General features: G+C 51.2%; 1 protein-coding gene across 3 annotated transcripts in view; it reads left to right on the plus strand.

Moving 5' to 3' along the window:
* The window catches only part of LOC142580095 (adenylate cyclase type 3-like), a 416,897-nt gene that overhangs the window by 286,724 nt on the left and 113,964 nt on the right, over window positions 1-16,209 (plus strand). For all 3 annotated transcript variants that reach the window (XM_075690881.1, XM_075690880.1, XM_075690883.1), the window contains one exon: window positions 12,839-13,082. In XM_075690881.1, the coding sequence (XP_075546996.1) occupies window positions 12,839-13,082 (244 nt within the window). The remainder of the gene's footprint in view (window positions 1-12,838; window positions 13,083-16,209) is intronic.

Consider the following 16,209-nt stretch of genomic DNA (forward strand, 5'->3'; position numbering starts at 1 on the left):
GAGGATCCTAAGGGCAGTTTTGCATATTCTGCCCCTCATGTAGTTGCGACAGGTCTCTTTCGAGTCTGTGAGAATATTTAGCGATTTATTCTCCCTACATCCTTGCATCGCCGCCAGCGCCACGGCGATTTCCTCGGCTTCAGCTACGCTCCATATCTCGGCCGAGACGCACGAGACAAGCTTTTCCTCCTTGTTCATTACTACCGCGATGGCCTTTGCCTCGCTTCCTATTACACTTATGCTCGCGTCCGTGAAGAGAGTGTTCTCTTCTCTAGCCACTGTCTTTTCTATGTATTCGGCCCTAGCTTTCCTTCTGCCTTCGTGGAGCCTGGGATCCATGTTCTTCGGTATAGGCTTTACGTTAAAGGTTTTCCTAATTACCGCCGGTACGTCCTCGTACCGGTCGACGTCTCCTATTTCGAAGCCCAGCCTACCGATCAGGTTTCGCCCCGTGTAGGTCCCCGTTAGTCTTTTCATTTGCGCTTTCCGCTGTGCTTCCGCCATTTCGACGAAGGTGTTGCTCACCCCTAGTTGCATCAGCTTTTCGTTGGAGGTGTTTCTCGGCAGGTGCAGCGCCGTCTTGTAGGCTTTCCTCAGGACGACTTCAATCTCTTCGTTGGTCGTTTTAGTCCTCACTTGGTAGGGTAGCGAGTACATGACTCTGCTGACGATCAGGTTGTTGACGAGCTTGAGAGTGTCTTCTTCTCTCATGCCGTGCCTCTTCTGGGAGACCCTGCTTATCATTCTGCTCACGTTCTCGGTCGACTTCTTGAAGAGGCCGATGGTGTGGTTGCACTTTCTGCTGCCTTGCAGCCACATGCCAAGGACGCGTATCATGTTGCGTTCGGTGATGAGTTGTCCTTCGAGGCTGACCTCCAGTTTCGCCTTGGTGGGATGTCTGCCGACTCCTAGCAGTTGGGACTTTTCGGTGGAGCACCTGAGGCCCCTCTCCTTCACGTAGTCTTCGACGCACTTGGCCGCATCTTGCAGCGCCGCTCGCTTTTCTTCCAAGGTTCCGCAGGGGTGGTCCAGACCGTGATGTTGTCCGCATACATCGCGTGCCGGATTCCCTGGATCTTTTCGAGTCTCTTCGCTAGGCCCAGCATCGCCACGTTAAACCGTACGGGCGAGATTACCGAGCCTTGGGGCGTACCTCTGCTAGGCGTTGCAAAGATACCGCTCCTCAGTTCGCCTAGGCCGACCGTCGCCGTTCTGCCCGAGAGGAAGTCCCTGACATAGTCGTGGGTCTTCCTGCCGCAGTTTGTATTGTTGAGGCCCTCCATGATGGCCTCGTGGCTGACGTTGTCAAAGGCCCCTTTGACGTCGAGGGCCATGACGACGTTTTCGCCCTTTCTCGGCATTGTAGTCAGGACTTCAGAACATCTTGCGTCGAGAGGTTGGCCCTGAACCCAAACATCGAGTTTGGATAGTATCTTCCGTTTTCTAGGTGCCGCTGGATGCGCTTGGTGACGATTTTCTCGTAGAGTTTTCCTGGGCACGACGTCAGCGAGATGGGCCTCAGGTTCTCAATCTGGATTTTCTTTCCGGGCTTGGGGATCATTACGACGACGGCGTGCTTCCACTCCGCCGGAACTTTCCCTTCTTGCCACAGCGTGTTCAGGTACTTGACGAGCTGGTCTATCGCTCCGTCACTCAGGTTGCGTATGAGGGAGTTCCGGACTCTGTCCGCTCCCGCCGCCGTGTTCTTGGTGGCCGATCTGATGACCTCGACGACCTCCTCCCTCGAGATGGGTCGGTCCATGTCCGGGTTGTCTTCGCCTCGGTACTCGCCGCGGTATCCTTCCGGCTCTCCCTTTCCGTAGCATTTCTTGCGGACCTCCTCGAGCAGCTGCTCGTCGGTGCCTTGGTATTGGTGGATCAGCCTCTGGATCGAGTTGCTGCTCTCTCGCTTGCTCTTTCTGGGGTCCAGTAGGCCTCGGAGTATCTGCCACGTCCTGGCCGTGATGAGGGTGTCGTTTAGTGAGTCGGTGAATTGCTGCCACCCCTGTCTGTCCAGTTGGGTCGCGTACTCCTCGGCCTTCTTGGTGATCTCCGCAAGCTTCTTGTTCATTCTCTGCTTCTTCCAGCGCTTGGTGAGGCCGCGGCGTGCTTCCCATAGCCCCAGCAGCCGCTTGTCCACCTCCGGTGCCTGTTCTGTTCTGTCCACCTCGCGGGTGTAGAGCTCCTGGATTTGCTTCAATTGTTGGCTCCATTCTTCCGGGGAAGTGATGTCGCCGCCCAGAGCTCTGCAGTGTCTTCTGAAGGCGTCCCAGTCCGTCAGTCTGGTCGAGCCGATCTTTCTCTTCGTGTTTTCCGCCTCGAGTACTAGGCGGAGGACGTGGTGGTCGCTGCCCAGGTTTTCCAGCAGGTTCTCCCATTCCGCGTTCTTGGCGTTCTTGACAAACGTGAGGTCGGGGCACGTGTCTACACTGACGCTGTTACCCATTCTGGTAGGCTGGGCCTCGTCGGTTAGGAGCTCGCATCCCGCAGTTTCCGCGGCCGTGCTAATCTCCCTCCCTTTCTTATCCTCTTTGGCGTAACCCCACAGGGGGCTCTTAGCGTTGAAATCTCCCGCTATCGCTAGGCTGTTGTGTCCCGCTAGTCTCTTGGCTTCGGCAAAAAGTTTTAGAAAGTCCCCGTCCCTTTGTTTGGGCGAGCTGTATACGTTAATTACGAAAGTGCTCTTCGATTTCCTTTTCTTTTTAGGAATAATCTCCGTTATCACGTGCTCGATTTTTGTATCCTTAATCTCGTCGTGAGCTATGGTGACGATTTTGTTACTTATGAGTGTCGCGGTATTCCCTTTCTCCAGACACGTGTAGCCCCTAAGTGCCGGAGTGCTAAAGTTTTCCTGTAGTAGTATCAAGTCTGGCGCGGTTCCTCTGTGATAAATGAGTTGCTGCAGGAGCCCTTGCTTGCGCTTGTAGCCCCTGCAGTTCCACTGCCAAATCTCTAATTGGTTGTTTCCTGCCATGTTGTTGAGGTCGATGGGTTAGTCGCTCCTAGGGTTTCTGTGCTACCGCCAAAACGGCGCTCGTTAAAGAGTCTTTCTCTAGAGTCTATTATCTTTTGAGTGTTCTGGTTCTTAATGTAGTTTCGGAATCCCTGCTCCTGGAGGGCCATCTTTTGTTGGGTATTCTGCAGTTCCTTCTGCATATCCTTCATCTGTTTCTGTGTTTCTTGTTGCATTTGCTGCATACTTTGCATAAAGCTCTCTAGCTTATCATTAAAGCTTAGTTCTCCGGTCACCTGTTGAACGAGGCTAGGGGTCTTCGGTGGCGAAGCTACCCTAATAGGCGAGGAGTACGAGGGCGGCGAGACGAAACCTAGCCGTCTAATCTCTTGTAGTTCTTTAATTATGTCATTAAGTTGTCTCCTTAATTGTTCGTTTTCTTTCCTTAGTTCCTTTATTATTTTGTCCTTGGTATTGTCTGTGTTTGGGTTTGAGTGCGGAGCATCTGGAAAAAGCGTGATGGGAGGGCCGGCTCCCCAGATTACCTTAACTCCTTGCTTCTGTTGCTGCTGCTTCTTTGGCTGCTGGCCCTTCGGAGGTGGGGGTGGCCAGGACCCGTCCCGGACTCGGCTCCGGCTACGGCTCCGCCCCCTCTGCTGGCTCTCGTCACCCTCGTCCGAGAACCACCGTGGACGTCTGGCTCCGCCGCCGCCGCGGCTCTTGCTGCGGCTGCGGCGCTGCTGCTGCGGCTCTGGCGGCTTGCCCCACCGCAGCTCGCTCGCCGTCTTGAGTCTGATCTTGCAGTCCTTGGTGCCGGCCGCGTGGTCGCCCCCGCACAGCAGGCACTTGGGTGTGCACTCGTGGCCTTCGACTGGATTCTGGCTGCCGCACTGCCGGCAGGTCTTGGACTCTGGGCTCGGGCAGACGTCTGTCCGGTGTCCTTGGTGACCGCAGGCGTAGCAGACTTGCCGCGTCGGGCGATGCGGGTAATATATGACTTGCTTGGGGAGACGTGGGCCGTCGAAAGTGACGACGGCGGTGCTGGATCGCCCGAGCATTCTGGCTGCCAGGACCTTTACTCCTTGGGTGCGGACGCGGAGGTTCGCCTTCAGTTCTTCGGCCGGAGTCCCCGGGTCGACGCCGTGGACGACTCCGCACAGCGTCTCCTCGGGCGCCGCGACGTGGCTGTTCATTGCGTAGCTCTTCCCGCCAAAAGTCAGCGCAGTGATCCGTCTGATTTTCTGGGCCGCTTCTTCGTCGTTGGTACTGATGATTATGATATTGGAGCCGTTGCGCAGCCGGACTATAACGTCTTCCGCCTTACAGCCCTGGCCGGTGGCTGCCACCACCGCCCGCGCCACTTGGTGCGTGTGCAAGTCCTTGACTGCGAGTCCCTTCGGCCTCAGGACGATCTTTAAAACTTCGCGCGGGAGCGGCGGCAGCCTCCTCCTCGGCGGCAGCGCTCCTCCTCTCACTCCTTCGCCGGGCGCAGCTGGCGCGGCGCCTGACATCATGGCGGCGTTCTGTGATTGGATGTTGCCATGCGCCGTTCCCGCCAAAACCGGGCCTCCGCGCTGGCGTCTCTTTTGCCGACTAGACATGGCGATTTCCCATTCCGGGTCCGAATCTCGAATTAAATGGCTTACTTGCGGGTTTGACGCCGACGCGGGGGCCGACGTTGTCGCTGGGGTGCTGCCTGGGGTTGGTCGGGGGCCTCCTCCTCGGGTTAGGCCTACCGCCGTCGACGGTGCGGCGACGACTGCTTCGTGCGGGTCTTTTTCCATGAAATCTTGCGCCTCGGTGGCGGTGTTCAGTAGTCTTGATATCGTGAGGTGGTACGTCGTAGCTCGGGATGTCGTGTCGGGCCGTCGCTCCGGGTCCGCCTGGCCGCTGGCCGAAGCCGGGGGAAGACCTCGAAGCCCCGTACTCGTGCTAGGCCTCGTCAAGCTTAGCGCCTGGTCGGCCACTCGGAAAATTCAAAGTCCGGTAAATCCGAAAATTTTGGACGTACCGGCTTGAATTTGGTGTCCTCGTGGTCCGCTGCGCTTCCGGCGCCGATTCCCACAAAAATTTGGGCGATCCAATCGGTTTGACCGGGCCAGAACACCCGAAATTCACGGAGCGCATGTGACACGCGTCCGCTCGCTTCGGCTGCTCAAGAAGCCGGTTCGGGAGACTCCATCGCGGCGACCGCGCGTAGTGGCGTTCACTGTACGTGTTCGGCAAAGAGATAGCGTCTGTAAACGATTGTGTGCTTTCAGTTTGCCCAAGATTATTACATCGACAGTCAAAAACTTCCCTCGTTTTGAGAGTACTTACATAAATGTCTAAGAGGGCTGCCGCGTGGTGTGCTTATTGAGCGCCGTAAGCTAAACCTATGAGGAGCGCTCCGCGCGATCCCTCATACTATGCAAGGGAGGCGCTTCCCGCACATGGCGACTCCGTAAGTCCTCGCCCCCAATCGACGCGCCTTTAGAGCCTCCCGAGCGCAGACAAACCGAGAGCAATGAGAAGATCCCGAGCTGAGGGAGCGAGAGGCTGAAGCAGTGCGGCACCGTTACCTGTGGCTTACGAAACCGCGACCAAGATCGTGGTGCACGCACAATAAGCTTCGGTTACCCTCATTTTTCGGTAGGGGAAGGGTTCGTAAGATTTATTTTACCGAAATTCGGCGCACTTTTTGCGGTCTTTATTTCTACTCGAAAGATTGATTTACTGTTGCGATTAATATATTTTCGCAAATGAACTTTCACGCACTTTCTTCGCCTGCTGTATGTCGAGCCTGCCGTTTTCTATTTTCTTTTCAGTGAATACCTGATCCCCTAATTTTATTGACGCTTGCACGTGCCGACACTACAGTTGCATCTAGTACACAAGATAACAAGGTTTAGAATTCAAGAGGCATTTTACATAGCAAGGGCCTAACACCACACGGCGATGTGACTATGCGAGCAAATTAAAAAAATGCGTTTGATATTCACACAGAAATACAAAGAGACTTTAGTTGAAACACTATGCGGAGCCACAGAGCTCCAATAAATAACACAGAAACACATTTGTGCAGAAACCATGAACGAAGACAATCCACGAATACGCAAACGCTTCCAGAAAGCTGTTAGCTTTACTGAAAACATGGTGCTCTCGAAGCCGTGTATTTGTTACAGTAAGGATATATTTAGTTGGTGTTCGTTTGTTTCAGCAACAGATTCCGCAGAGAACAGGGTCGTTAATCCGCACGCTTCTAGCGGCAGTACAGGTGCACATCACGCGCGTCTCTAAGACAACACTTGGCGTCCGGTGCGAACGCGCCCCACAACTCTCTTCCGGTTAGCGCGCGCTCCCTTAGCAGAGAGCGGGTGCACGTACAGCCACCACAGCGGGGAAACGAGATGTGAACGCCACTCATAAACAAACCTGATCTTGCCCAAATGATCGACCGGACGACTGCAAGGACTCGAGCCCGGGCTTTCCCTCCAGCCCCTCCCCTCACGGCCTACCCTTGCTCGATGTTTATTTTATTGCGATAGCAATTACACCAACGGTCGAGGTGCTTTCGTTCCGGCACCGCCGCCGTCATGCTGTCGCTGTGTCCCCGTGAATGAGTTTGCTTGCTCCCCCACCGAAACGGTCCATGCTCTCCGAGAGCCCGTGCGGGGACGTACGTGCATCACGTGACCAGATTGTTTACCGTCTCGCTGCGATTATCACGCAAGCTTGGCTTCCCAGCCGCTGTTCCTGCCGCACCCTGATGCAAAACAACAGAAACACAACCAAAATATAAGGGATATGTTGCGTTTACGTCACGTGGCCTTCCTTCTCGCGCGGGAGGCAGCTCGATCAGCTCTGGACTGGCCGTCGCCAAACTATCCACGATCCACCTTTGGATCGCTGTGCCCCTTCCTCTTCGGATGCACCATCACGAGGCCTCGAGAAACGCGCAGTGGCCCGAAAGACGACGGAGCCCCTTCCTTGGAAACATCGGCTCCATCTGGCGGGGCTTCCACTGCTGGCGGGAGCGACGCGCATCGGCACTCCTGCAGTTGTGTGCATGAGCGGCACGGACAGTAAACGCCGAGCTAAATCGCGCCTGCGTTTACATTGCTATACATTGCTGTCGCTTTCAATGCCTAGCCTACGAGCGAGAATTTGGAGGGCGCTTAAGCTTCGGCTTTAAGTGGAACGCGATAGCATTTAGAGATCCCGGACTGCTCCTCACGCTTCCCGGCATCTGCAGGGGGGCGAGCACGAAGGCGAATTTTCTGGTAGAAACTTGCGTGGGCCGATCCCGAGGTAGTCCACAACTGTGCCAAAAAAGAGGAAATTAGTCATTTTTCAGGTTATCGTTTCGCACTTATAACATTCACGTCTGAGAAGATTTACGTGTCATAAAAGGCAAGCACTGTCAGTGTTCTTTTTATGACATTTGTTTATGGGCCACAACTTTCGCGAAATGCGAAGGTTGCGTGTTCGGTTCCCACCTACGTTTCTTCATCCATTTTAATTTTCATTAATTTATCGTTTCTTTATTTCATTTATTAAGCACAAGTAATTTCCCCTATGTTGTCCTTGATGTAAGTGTTTGTTGGCGTCTTATGGCATGACTAATAAACATCGGGGCCCTCGGTTAGCCCCCTTTCTTCTCGTTCATTACATAACGAGGGTCTCGAATCCGGCAACATTGACGCCTTCAGGTAGCATGTGTGGGTTTATTGACTAGTTGCCTTCGCCCAAAAAGATCACATTCTCGTGACGCCTGCGGCAAAAAGGACGTTCCACGTACGCCGCCAAGGTCTGTGAGTGGTGGCGCTGGCTAACACTCCCAGGGTTCTATTAGGACACATAAATACTCAAGAAAGTGGATGGGGAAACGGCACAGCTGTTGCTCATATGGTGCAGCATCGCACGGGGAGTGCGACGGTTGTGGGTTTGGTTCCCACCTGCGGTAAGTTGTTTTTTTTTATGCACTTTATTTTCCAATAATTTATCGTTTCTTTATTTCATTTATTAAGCACAGGTAGTTTCCCCTATGTTGTCATTGGTGTCAGTGTTTGTTGGCTTCTTATGATATGACTAATAAGCGTCGGGCCCCTCGGTTAACCCCCTTCCTTCTTGTTTGTGGGCTGCCGTTCTCAATATCCATGAGGAAGAACTTTGTCAAGAATGTAAGACAAGGCATGAAAAACTTTAGTGATAGAATGGCGTGGCAATATAACCTGCATATAGCGCATGTACGCCATGTGTCAAGGCCGTTCATATACGTATACCTAAGTATATGCGGATCCCACGCACTGGGGAAATCGATGTAAGCGAAGCTTTGTATGCTGTTTGGTTTGATTGACGATAACTAGCTGTGATGGTGACGGCGAATGAGAAATTTTTTGAGCGTTTAGTTCAATACGAGAGCGGTGAGTTGATGTGAAATATTACCTTTCGTTCACCCCTGCTGCTCGTCCACGTAGTCCACAGTACACACGGGTAGACGTTTTTTCTTGAGGCGTTGTGCGTTCATTCTACAATTTCTGAGAGTTGAGCATCATGATTGCCTCGCACGGCACATCGCAGCGTAGCAGACGGGTTAAAATTTAATTGACTCATGGGGCTCTACGTAATTCAATTAGTTGTAATAAAATTGCATATATGCATTGCCTACATATGCATATATGCATTGTCTATATATACCACGTCTCACTGCGTAGCAAAAATGCTCCTGTTGCGCGCGATGCTTATTTCGGACCTGTGTGTACTCAACGCTGAGAGCACGCTTTGGAGCTATTTTGCTGGCGCATATTTACGTTCTCCATCTGCATACGTCGCCAGCACGCTGTTGAGACGTCCACTCCAAGCGCTCTCTTCAGGCTGTGAAGTATTGTAATGTTTACACTATCACACCCCAGCACTTGCATTTTTGTCGCATAGGAAAGCAAGCCCAGCGCATGCCATATGCATAAACTAGGCATCCCGGCCAGTAGCAGCGCCAGCCGGATGATGCTGCTGCTGCTGATGATGATGATGATGGACTTTAGTGGCATCCCTTTCAAAACGACGAGGCGTCTAGCCTGCTTGAGCTAATAAGCATTATATACGTGCATTTGTGGATACGTTCAAGATATGGTCCGCGCGGCGCATAATGGTTCGACGCGGATGGAAAAGGCGCTAAAGAGCGATGTCAGTTTGCACTGACTGGAAAGACATCAGCGCACGTGGCGCCACCACCTGCAGTAGTTTGCTTGCGTCATCAATTCGCCTTGCGCCGCCGGCCGCAGCAGTTCGTGTTGCCGCAGCGCTGTCGTTTATACCTGTCGTATCAAGTTTCACAACATCGATAAGGACGCCGGGCTACGCAGAGATGAGCAAGTGGTACAATGCTTGCGCATACTTACACAACTCACAGCGGAGTTTTCGCGTGCATTTTAACGCGATAGCGTTAGGGAGCTCGTGTCGAAGAAAAGCCGGTGTCGTCGGCGTCGGTGTCGGTGTCGGCGTCCGCGGCGTTGGCCGTGAGCGATAAATCACGGCAGGCACTTCATAAATAAAAAGCAACTTCCAAGATGGGCTGGGTGGGAATCGAACCAGGGTCTCCGGAGTGTGAGACGGAGACGTTACCACTGAGCCACGAGTTCGATGCTTCAAAGCGGTACAAAAGCGCCTCTAGTGAACGCGGTGTTGCCTTAGAAACGAGCTGTTTCTAAGGCTCAGGCGTGCGTCGCTTGCTCAGGCGCACATTTCGTTGTCGCGCCGAACGCTGCGTTGCTCGACGCTCACCGCGTCCGATGCGGGGCGCGTTGTCGCTGCGCCGTAGCCCATTGTCTTACACCCCTTGGCGGGTCGACGGGAACGCTGTCGCGTTCCACTCTTGAAGGCGAAGCTTAAGCGTCCTCCAATTTTTTTCTACACATCCCGAATCAGCCATGAAACACGGTATTTCGGTATCCCGTTGGCGGTGCTTAGCAGTTATGGCGCCAATTGCTCAGCGTTTGTGCACCCCGTATCACTACTTATGTGAAAAATATCAGCGCCCTGCGAAATGCCCAATCCTCACTTTCTAAGGCGACTGTCCACTGAAGGCATCACCTCGACTAACGGTGCTGCCACCTCTCGACTGAAGCAAGTTCAAAGTTTCGAGTGTGCTTCTCCGCATTCCGAACGGGGACGAGCTGTTCGGGCAACCCGCTGCGCGACAGTGACCAAGCGTGTAGGCACAGCAAGCGCCCAGCAACAAAACTATAACGAACTATTAACACAAGCGTTCGGAAGCCCGCATTGTTTCCTACACTTCAAATGTGCAGCTATGAAGCAAAGCTTCCATAAATAATGAACCTTCTATGACGAGAGCGAGTTTTATTACGATAGCAAGTATACGTACACTCCAGGCGCATTTCTGCCGTCGCCGTGAGGTTCCGTTTGAGGGAAAGCGCATGAGGGTGATGCGGCGAACGCGGTTTTCTCGCGTGCGCGAGCGAAGAACGCGGCCATGCGCGCCCTCTCCCGTCCAGGCGGCGGTGGGGAGGCAAGGGAGGAGGAGCGTTCTTCTCCGGCGGCTCCTTCGGTGCCTCGTTGTCCTACTCGCCCGCCGCTCCGTACGGAGTGGAGAGAAGCGCGGCGTCTGCTGCGCCGTTGGCCGCGCGAATCGTGGACGCCGTAGTGCATAATTATTGAGGGACTTTAATAGTACAGGCCTTTGGCGGACGCCGTAGGGAGGCGTTGCCGGCGCTCGTGTGTCTTGAAAGCGGTCTGCGACGTGGCTAAAGTGCGCGCCCGTGCGGGCCTGTTCTTCAAATGTTTGCGGAGTGCGCGTAGTGCCGGTTGCTTCGTATGCGCGGTGCTTTCGACGTTTCGTACTCGTTGACGCGACAGATTCACGGAGGTCAATTGGCTCGTGGCTGCTGCCACGATTCCTAACTCCAGCGTTTTATTTCGCAGAGAGTTTCCGCTGTCATCAAGCGATGTGTGTTCATGTTTACTTCTGCGCGCGTGACACCTCGCTGGTTAATTTATTTAAAATACGTTGACAGGCTAGTTGGTTTGAATCCATGACAGAATGTCTAAGCGCGACTGAACAAGGACGCACAAAGAAGCAGACGCACAAAGACAGCGCTGTCTCCGCCTGTCTGTTTCTTTCTATGTCCTCTTTGAGTCGCGCTTACACATTCTATCGTTGTTAATTTAGTTAGCAAGCGAATTGCACAACTTTGTACGGCCGATAAAGCTACTTCGTACAGCTATCTACCAATTTGTGATTGAAATCGGTGCTTCGCCTTTCAGGCGCAATTGCGAATTATTTTTAATGCTCCTAATTTACATATATATTATGGGGTTTTAGGTGCCAAAACTACTTTCTGATTATGAGGCACGCCGTAGTGGAGGACTCCGGAAATTTAGACCACCTGGGGTTCTTTAACGTGCTGCGGTGGGGAAGAGACTATCGAACACGTGCTTTGCCACTGTCCTCGATACAGCGCGCACCGGCTGTCACTAGCGACCGCGTTGGCACGCCTTGACGACAGGCCACTTTCAGAACAGTCAGTTTTGGAATGCCGACGTGAACTGTCGTCGCAGCAAAAGTCGGTCAAGGCTCTGTTGACTTTTCTACGTGACAGTGGCCTATTACAAAGACGGTAATGACCCCATTTCGTCCCTTTTCATATTTTTTTCGCTTTTATTTTTGTCACGCTCTTCTTTCCGTCGTTACTTCCTCTTTCCTTTCCCTTAGTACAGGGTAGCAAACCGGACATTTTAAGTCTGGTTAACCTCCCTGCCTTCCTCTCATTTGCATCTCTCTCTTAACGTGCACCTAAATCTATATAAGTACACGGGTGTTTTCGCATTTTCGCCCCTATCGAAATGCGGCCGCCGTGGCCGGGATTCGATCCCGCGACCTCCGTGCTCAGCAGCCCAACAACATAGCCACTGAGCAACCACGGCGGGCACTCCTAATTTCGCACAGCGTTTCGGGATCTGAAACGGCGCCGCATCCGCTTCACGCAGTGCTTGAGGAGAGGGTCCGCATAGCGTTTGCTAAATCTTGATACCATGGAGAACAATTCTTAGTACATGCTCGACTCAATCAAAATCGCGAATCAAGGGTAGTTGTCTCAATAGTGAAAACTGTGCACTAAGGATATTTGGAGGGGAGTTCTCTTGTGACGGAGCATTCGTGAATATGAACGTGGGTATAGCGGGTATGAGGAGAAGGCACGGTGAGATCGACAGAAATAATGAGGAGCAAATCTGGTGCACCCAAAAATAAGCTCGCAGCGATTTAAAACATAATTTGTTGGTGTGAAACAAACCACTTCGGTCTTACGTGCACTTTCTCATGAGGCATTGACAATCTTCTCTGCATTGCTGCTTTTAATTCTTGCTACACAAAGAGTACACCTAGAAGAGCCACGATTCTGCGCCCCCGCTTGTCAGGCAGCAAAGCAAGCTCCCGTAGTATTTCTTGAGACCTGTGATGAAAGGCTACCGCTGCTGACGCAACGGCGCTGGTGATGACTTCACCTGTGGAAATGAAGGAGGTAGGCGTTGTTACCAGAAAGCGTGCCGATAGTTTCGTTTGAGTTTGTAGGCTTTTAATAAAACCTGTTGTAGGAGCGAACCTGATTCTGCGCGACTGCTCCAACATCCCCTTACGTCAGCGGGAAATCCACTTATGTGAGCGGAAAAGTTGATCAGAGATTTTGCAATGGTGATTCTCAGGCGAGAGTAAAAGTTTGGTTAGGTGGCAAGCTGATTCATTCCGCAACTATACACATGCTAAGCGTACAACGAGGACAGCGCACCTTGCCTCGTACGCGTCCCTTCGTCGACCACTTTCCTTGCGTGCATTCTCGACCGTAGTGTCACGTGAGCATGTGCTTGAGTAGTGCCGCGACCACCATGCAGGGAGCTTCGTGACCACGCCCACCCGGTGAGCCTGTCCTTCCGCGACGCGGAGCTGGAGCGCCAGTTCGCCGGCACCAGCGACAGCTGCAGCTGCGTCTCGCTCGCCGCCTGGCCCCTGGTGGCGCTGGCATCGGCCGCCGCTTACCCGCTCGCGTCGTCGGGGCCCGCGTGCGGCGCCTACCTCGCTGGGCTGGTGGCGCTGTGCGCGTTACTCGCACTGTGTGTGCTGCCCTTCTTCGCAAAGGTATTTTAGCCGTTTTGCTTTGCGCACCGGGGCTGCAGTGTCCCGGGGCAGCAAGACAAATTCACAGTCGCATGTTTCGGGCTCTTGCATTTGCCAGGTCACTGTGTCTTGCGATCCCGCTGCATCGGCGGAGCGGCCGGGTCAGGTTTGTTTACTTCCTTCAAGTGCCCTTGATCAGGGGTGTTACATTGTACAAGTAATGAACACATTACCACGATCACTTTGGGTCATCTGAAAAATACAGTAGGCATACTTTCAAGAATATAAAGTAACAGTAAAAAGATTGAATACAGGTGCTAGGTGACGCATTCAAACTAGAATGGACTATATTCAATTTGGTAGTACTGAAGAAACAGAAGTAATGAACATAGGGTGGCTAGTGGTAGCACCAAAGGGATGGTAAGGGCGTTTGAAAGTGATGCTGCTCGGGAGAAAAAAATTCAGCAGAATATGTAGGTGTATGTGAGCATGATCTTAAAACTTGAAGTTGATGAGCAGTTCCTAGTGGTATTCTGGTGGGTGGGCTGATGTTTTCACACGATTGAGTGTACTAAAAATACTGATGAAAAGCACTGGCTATAGCACGCCGGTGCGAAATCTACTGTAAGCCATTTTCCTTTTAGAAATGATACACTTACGTTCTACGCAGTACACGATAAGAAAAAAAGCAGAAAATTTGCATTTTTACTGCAGCAAAATTGTTTAAACGAAAAAATATATTCGTGCATCTAGTTTTTTTCTGTTTATGCTAAAAGAAAAAGTTTTCCTGATTTTAACAGAGTTTGTTGCCATATGGGAAAGTGAGAAACTCGTCATCGATACTGTGAGCGAAATGAAATTTTTTCCTCTCTTTGCTATAATTAATCGACATTTGTTCACAGCTTCAACCATCTCGCCAGTATAGGCAGATAGATCTCGTATGCACAACTAATTGGTCTTTGTTTCTGAACAACACAGCTGCAATAAAAGCAAGTCATGCCTCTCAAATAGTGGCCATAGATACCGGTAGAGTTCAATGGGTCGCTTAGTACGGTGCTCTGTGACCGGTTGTCCTGTCCCATCTCGTGTGTTCTATGTAGCCGGCTTACTTGTACTTGTGTGATCTGTTGCAATCGTATCCCAGCATTTAAGTCTTTCGTATTACATGAAAGCTGCGTTCATGAGGGGACCAAATGTGGGAGTAAACTGTTTAACAATCGGTTTCTGTGAAGTAAACCACGTACGTCATCAAGAGAAAATATTAGTAAAACTAACGAAATAGTCATAAACGGAAGACTAAAGGGTATAATAATAATAAAATACAATTGCCATACTTTTTCTTTTCTTGTTTTTCTTGTATTTTCTTGCTTTTTCTCTGTGTGTGTGTTTACAAAAGAATTTTCGTGAATCCATCTGGTAGCACGATTTTGAAGGGAATGATCAAGCGCGTCAGCAAGACCATTCTGATACGGGTATCAGATAAGTTTTAGGCCTGATTTATGTGCCGCATGCCAGTTTTGTATGCTGCGGACCATAACGCAAATGGCGCCTCACGAAGCCGCTGGTGTTTCCCAGATGAGGTCAACGGCATTCTGCTGCTAAGCACAAGGTGGCGCGTTCGATCCCCGGCCGCGGTAGCCGCATTTTGATGGAGGCAGCTAAGTGTAAAGACTCTCGTGCACTCAGATTTAGGTGCACATAAAGAAGCCCGGTTGATCAGAGTTAATCCAGAGCCCTCCACTATGGTCTGTCTCACAGCCCTAGTGTCGCTTTGAGGCTGAGACACCGTGAATCAATGAATGTGTTTGTTACGATAATTTCTGATATTGTTGTTTTATGATTCTCCAGTGTCTAGCCTAGCAATAATTTGCGTACATTTAATAAATTATGGGTGTTAATATACGAGAAATGGAAAGAATATGAAAAGAATAAATTGAAAATGCTGAGCAAAAAAGTGTCCTGTTGGCTAAGGTACACCGAGGAAGAGGAAAGGATAAGGTGTGAGTGCCGCACAGATTCCTCAATGCATGCGTTGACACAGAGCTTATTTATTTATTTATTTATTTATTTATTTATTTATTTATTTATTTATTTATTTATTTATTTTCAATACTGCCAGTCTCGAACGAGAACATAGCAGGTGGGCATTCATACAATTCCAGCAGGAGAACAGCAATGAACAGGCTAGCACTTGCCAAGAAAACAATGCAAAAGGAAAAATTTAGAACAGAAAGCGGCCATACATTTGCATATAACATGCAGTTGCGTTAAATTCACTGTACACAAGACAGCGTTATCAGTTTGTTGTGTTGATTACATAAATGCCAGCACTAAACGTGCTTAATGTTGAATTCCAATGGCGGAGTCGGAGCAGCCGACGGACTCCGCGAGCGAGCACTCGACTCTGGCGTAGAGCAACGCCTCCAAATCCGCGAGTGGAACACAACCTGCGCCGACGGAGCATGGCGGAAGCGGAACTTCTATCGTCGAGTTACCCAGGATGCCTTGCGTGTTGTCATTTCCTTCCGCTGTTTGCTCCCAGCACCGCCGCACCGGTCCCTTGTCTATTCAGCACCGTTCACTTGTTGTTTGTTTTAAAGTGCAGAATAGATATCTCACCAAGCATGCAGCAGCTTTTGCTTCCTCGCGAGTTGTGACCGGTGGCGCCTCCCAGCAGACAAACGTGGCAAAGGAAATACGTCACGCAGAGTTGCGGTCCACTCCGCCGATTTTGGCGGAGCATCTTCTTCTGCTCCACGAAGTGACTCCCGCTCTGAATCCACTCCGACTCTCTCATTGGAACACCTTACTCCCGCCCTCACTCTGTCATTGGAACAAACTTGCTCCGAAACGTGAAGCAAAACTTGCTCCGACTCCGCTATTGGAATTCAACATAAGGTTCGCCAATATGATTAATGCACGCATTATCTAGAAGATTACAGAAAGCTTAAAAACAAACTGTGTTAGTTATAGTTAGGTCCAGTTTATTCCATGCTTTCACTGCAAGCAGAAAAAGCGAGTATTGAAATGTGTCGTTATGGAACGAACACTCCGTTAGTGTGTACGAGTGTTTGTGACGTAAAAGGTGCGATTTGGCAAGTAATAAGTACCTAGAAGAATTTATTTTCAGCCGATTGTGTAGTACCTG

This window comes from Dermacentor variabilis, chromosome 4 (genome assembly GCF_050947875.1).
Source record: "Dermacentor variabilis isolate Ectoservices chromosome 4, ASM5094787v1, whole genome shotgun sequence".
In the NCBI taxonomy this organism is placed as follows: domain Eukaryota; kingdom Metazoa; phylum Arthropoda; class Arachnida; order Ixodida; family Ixodidae; genus Dermacentor; species Dermacentor variabilis.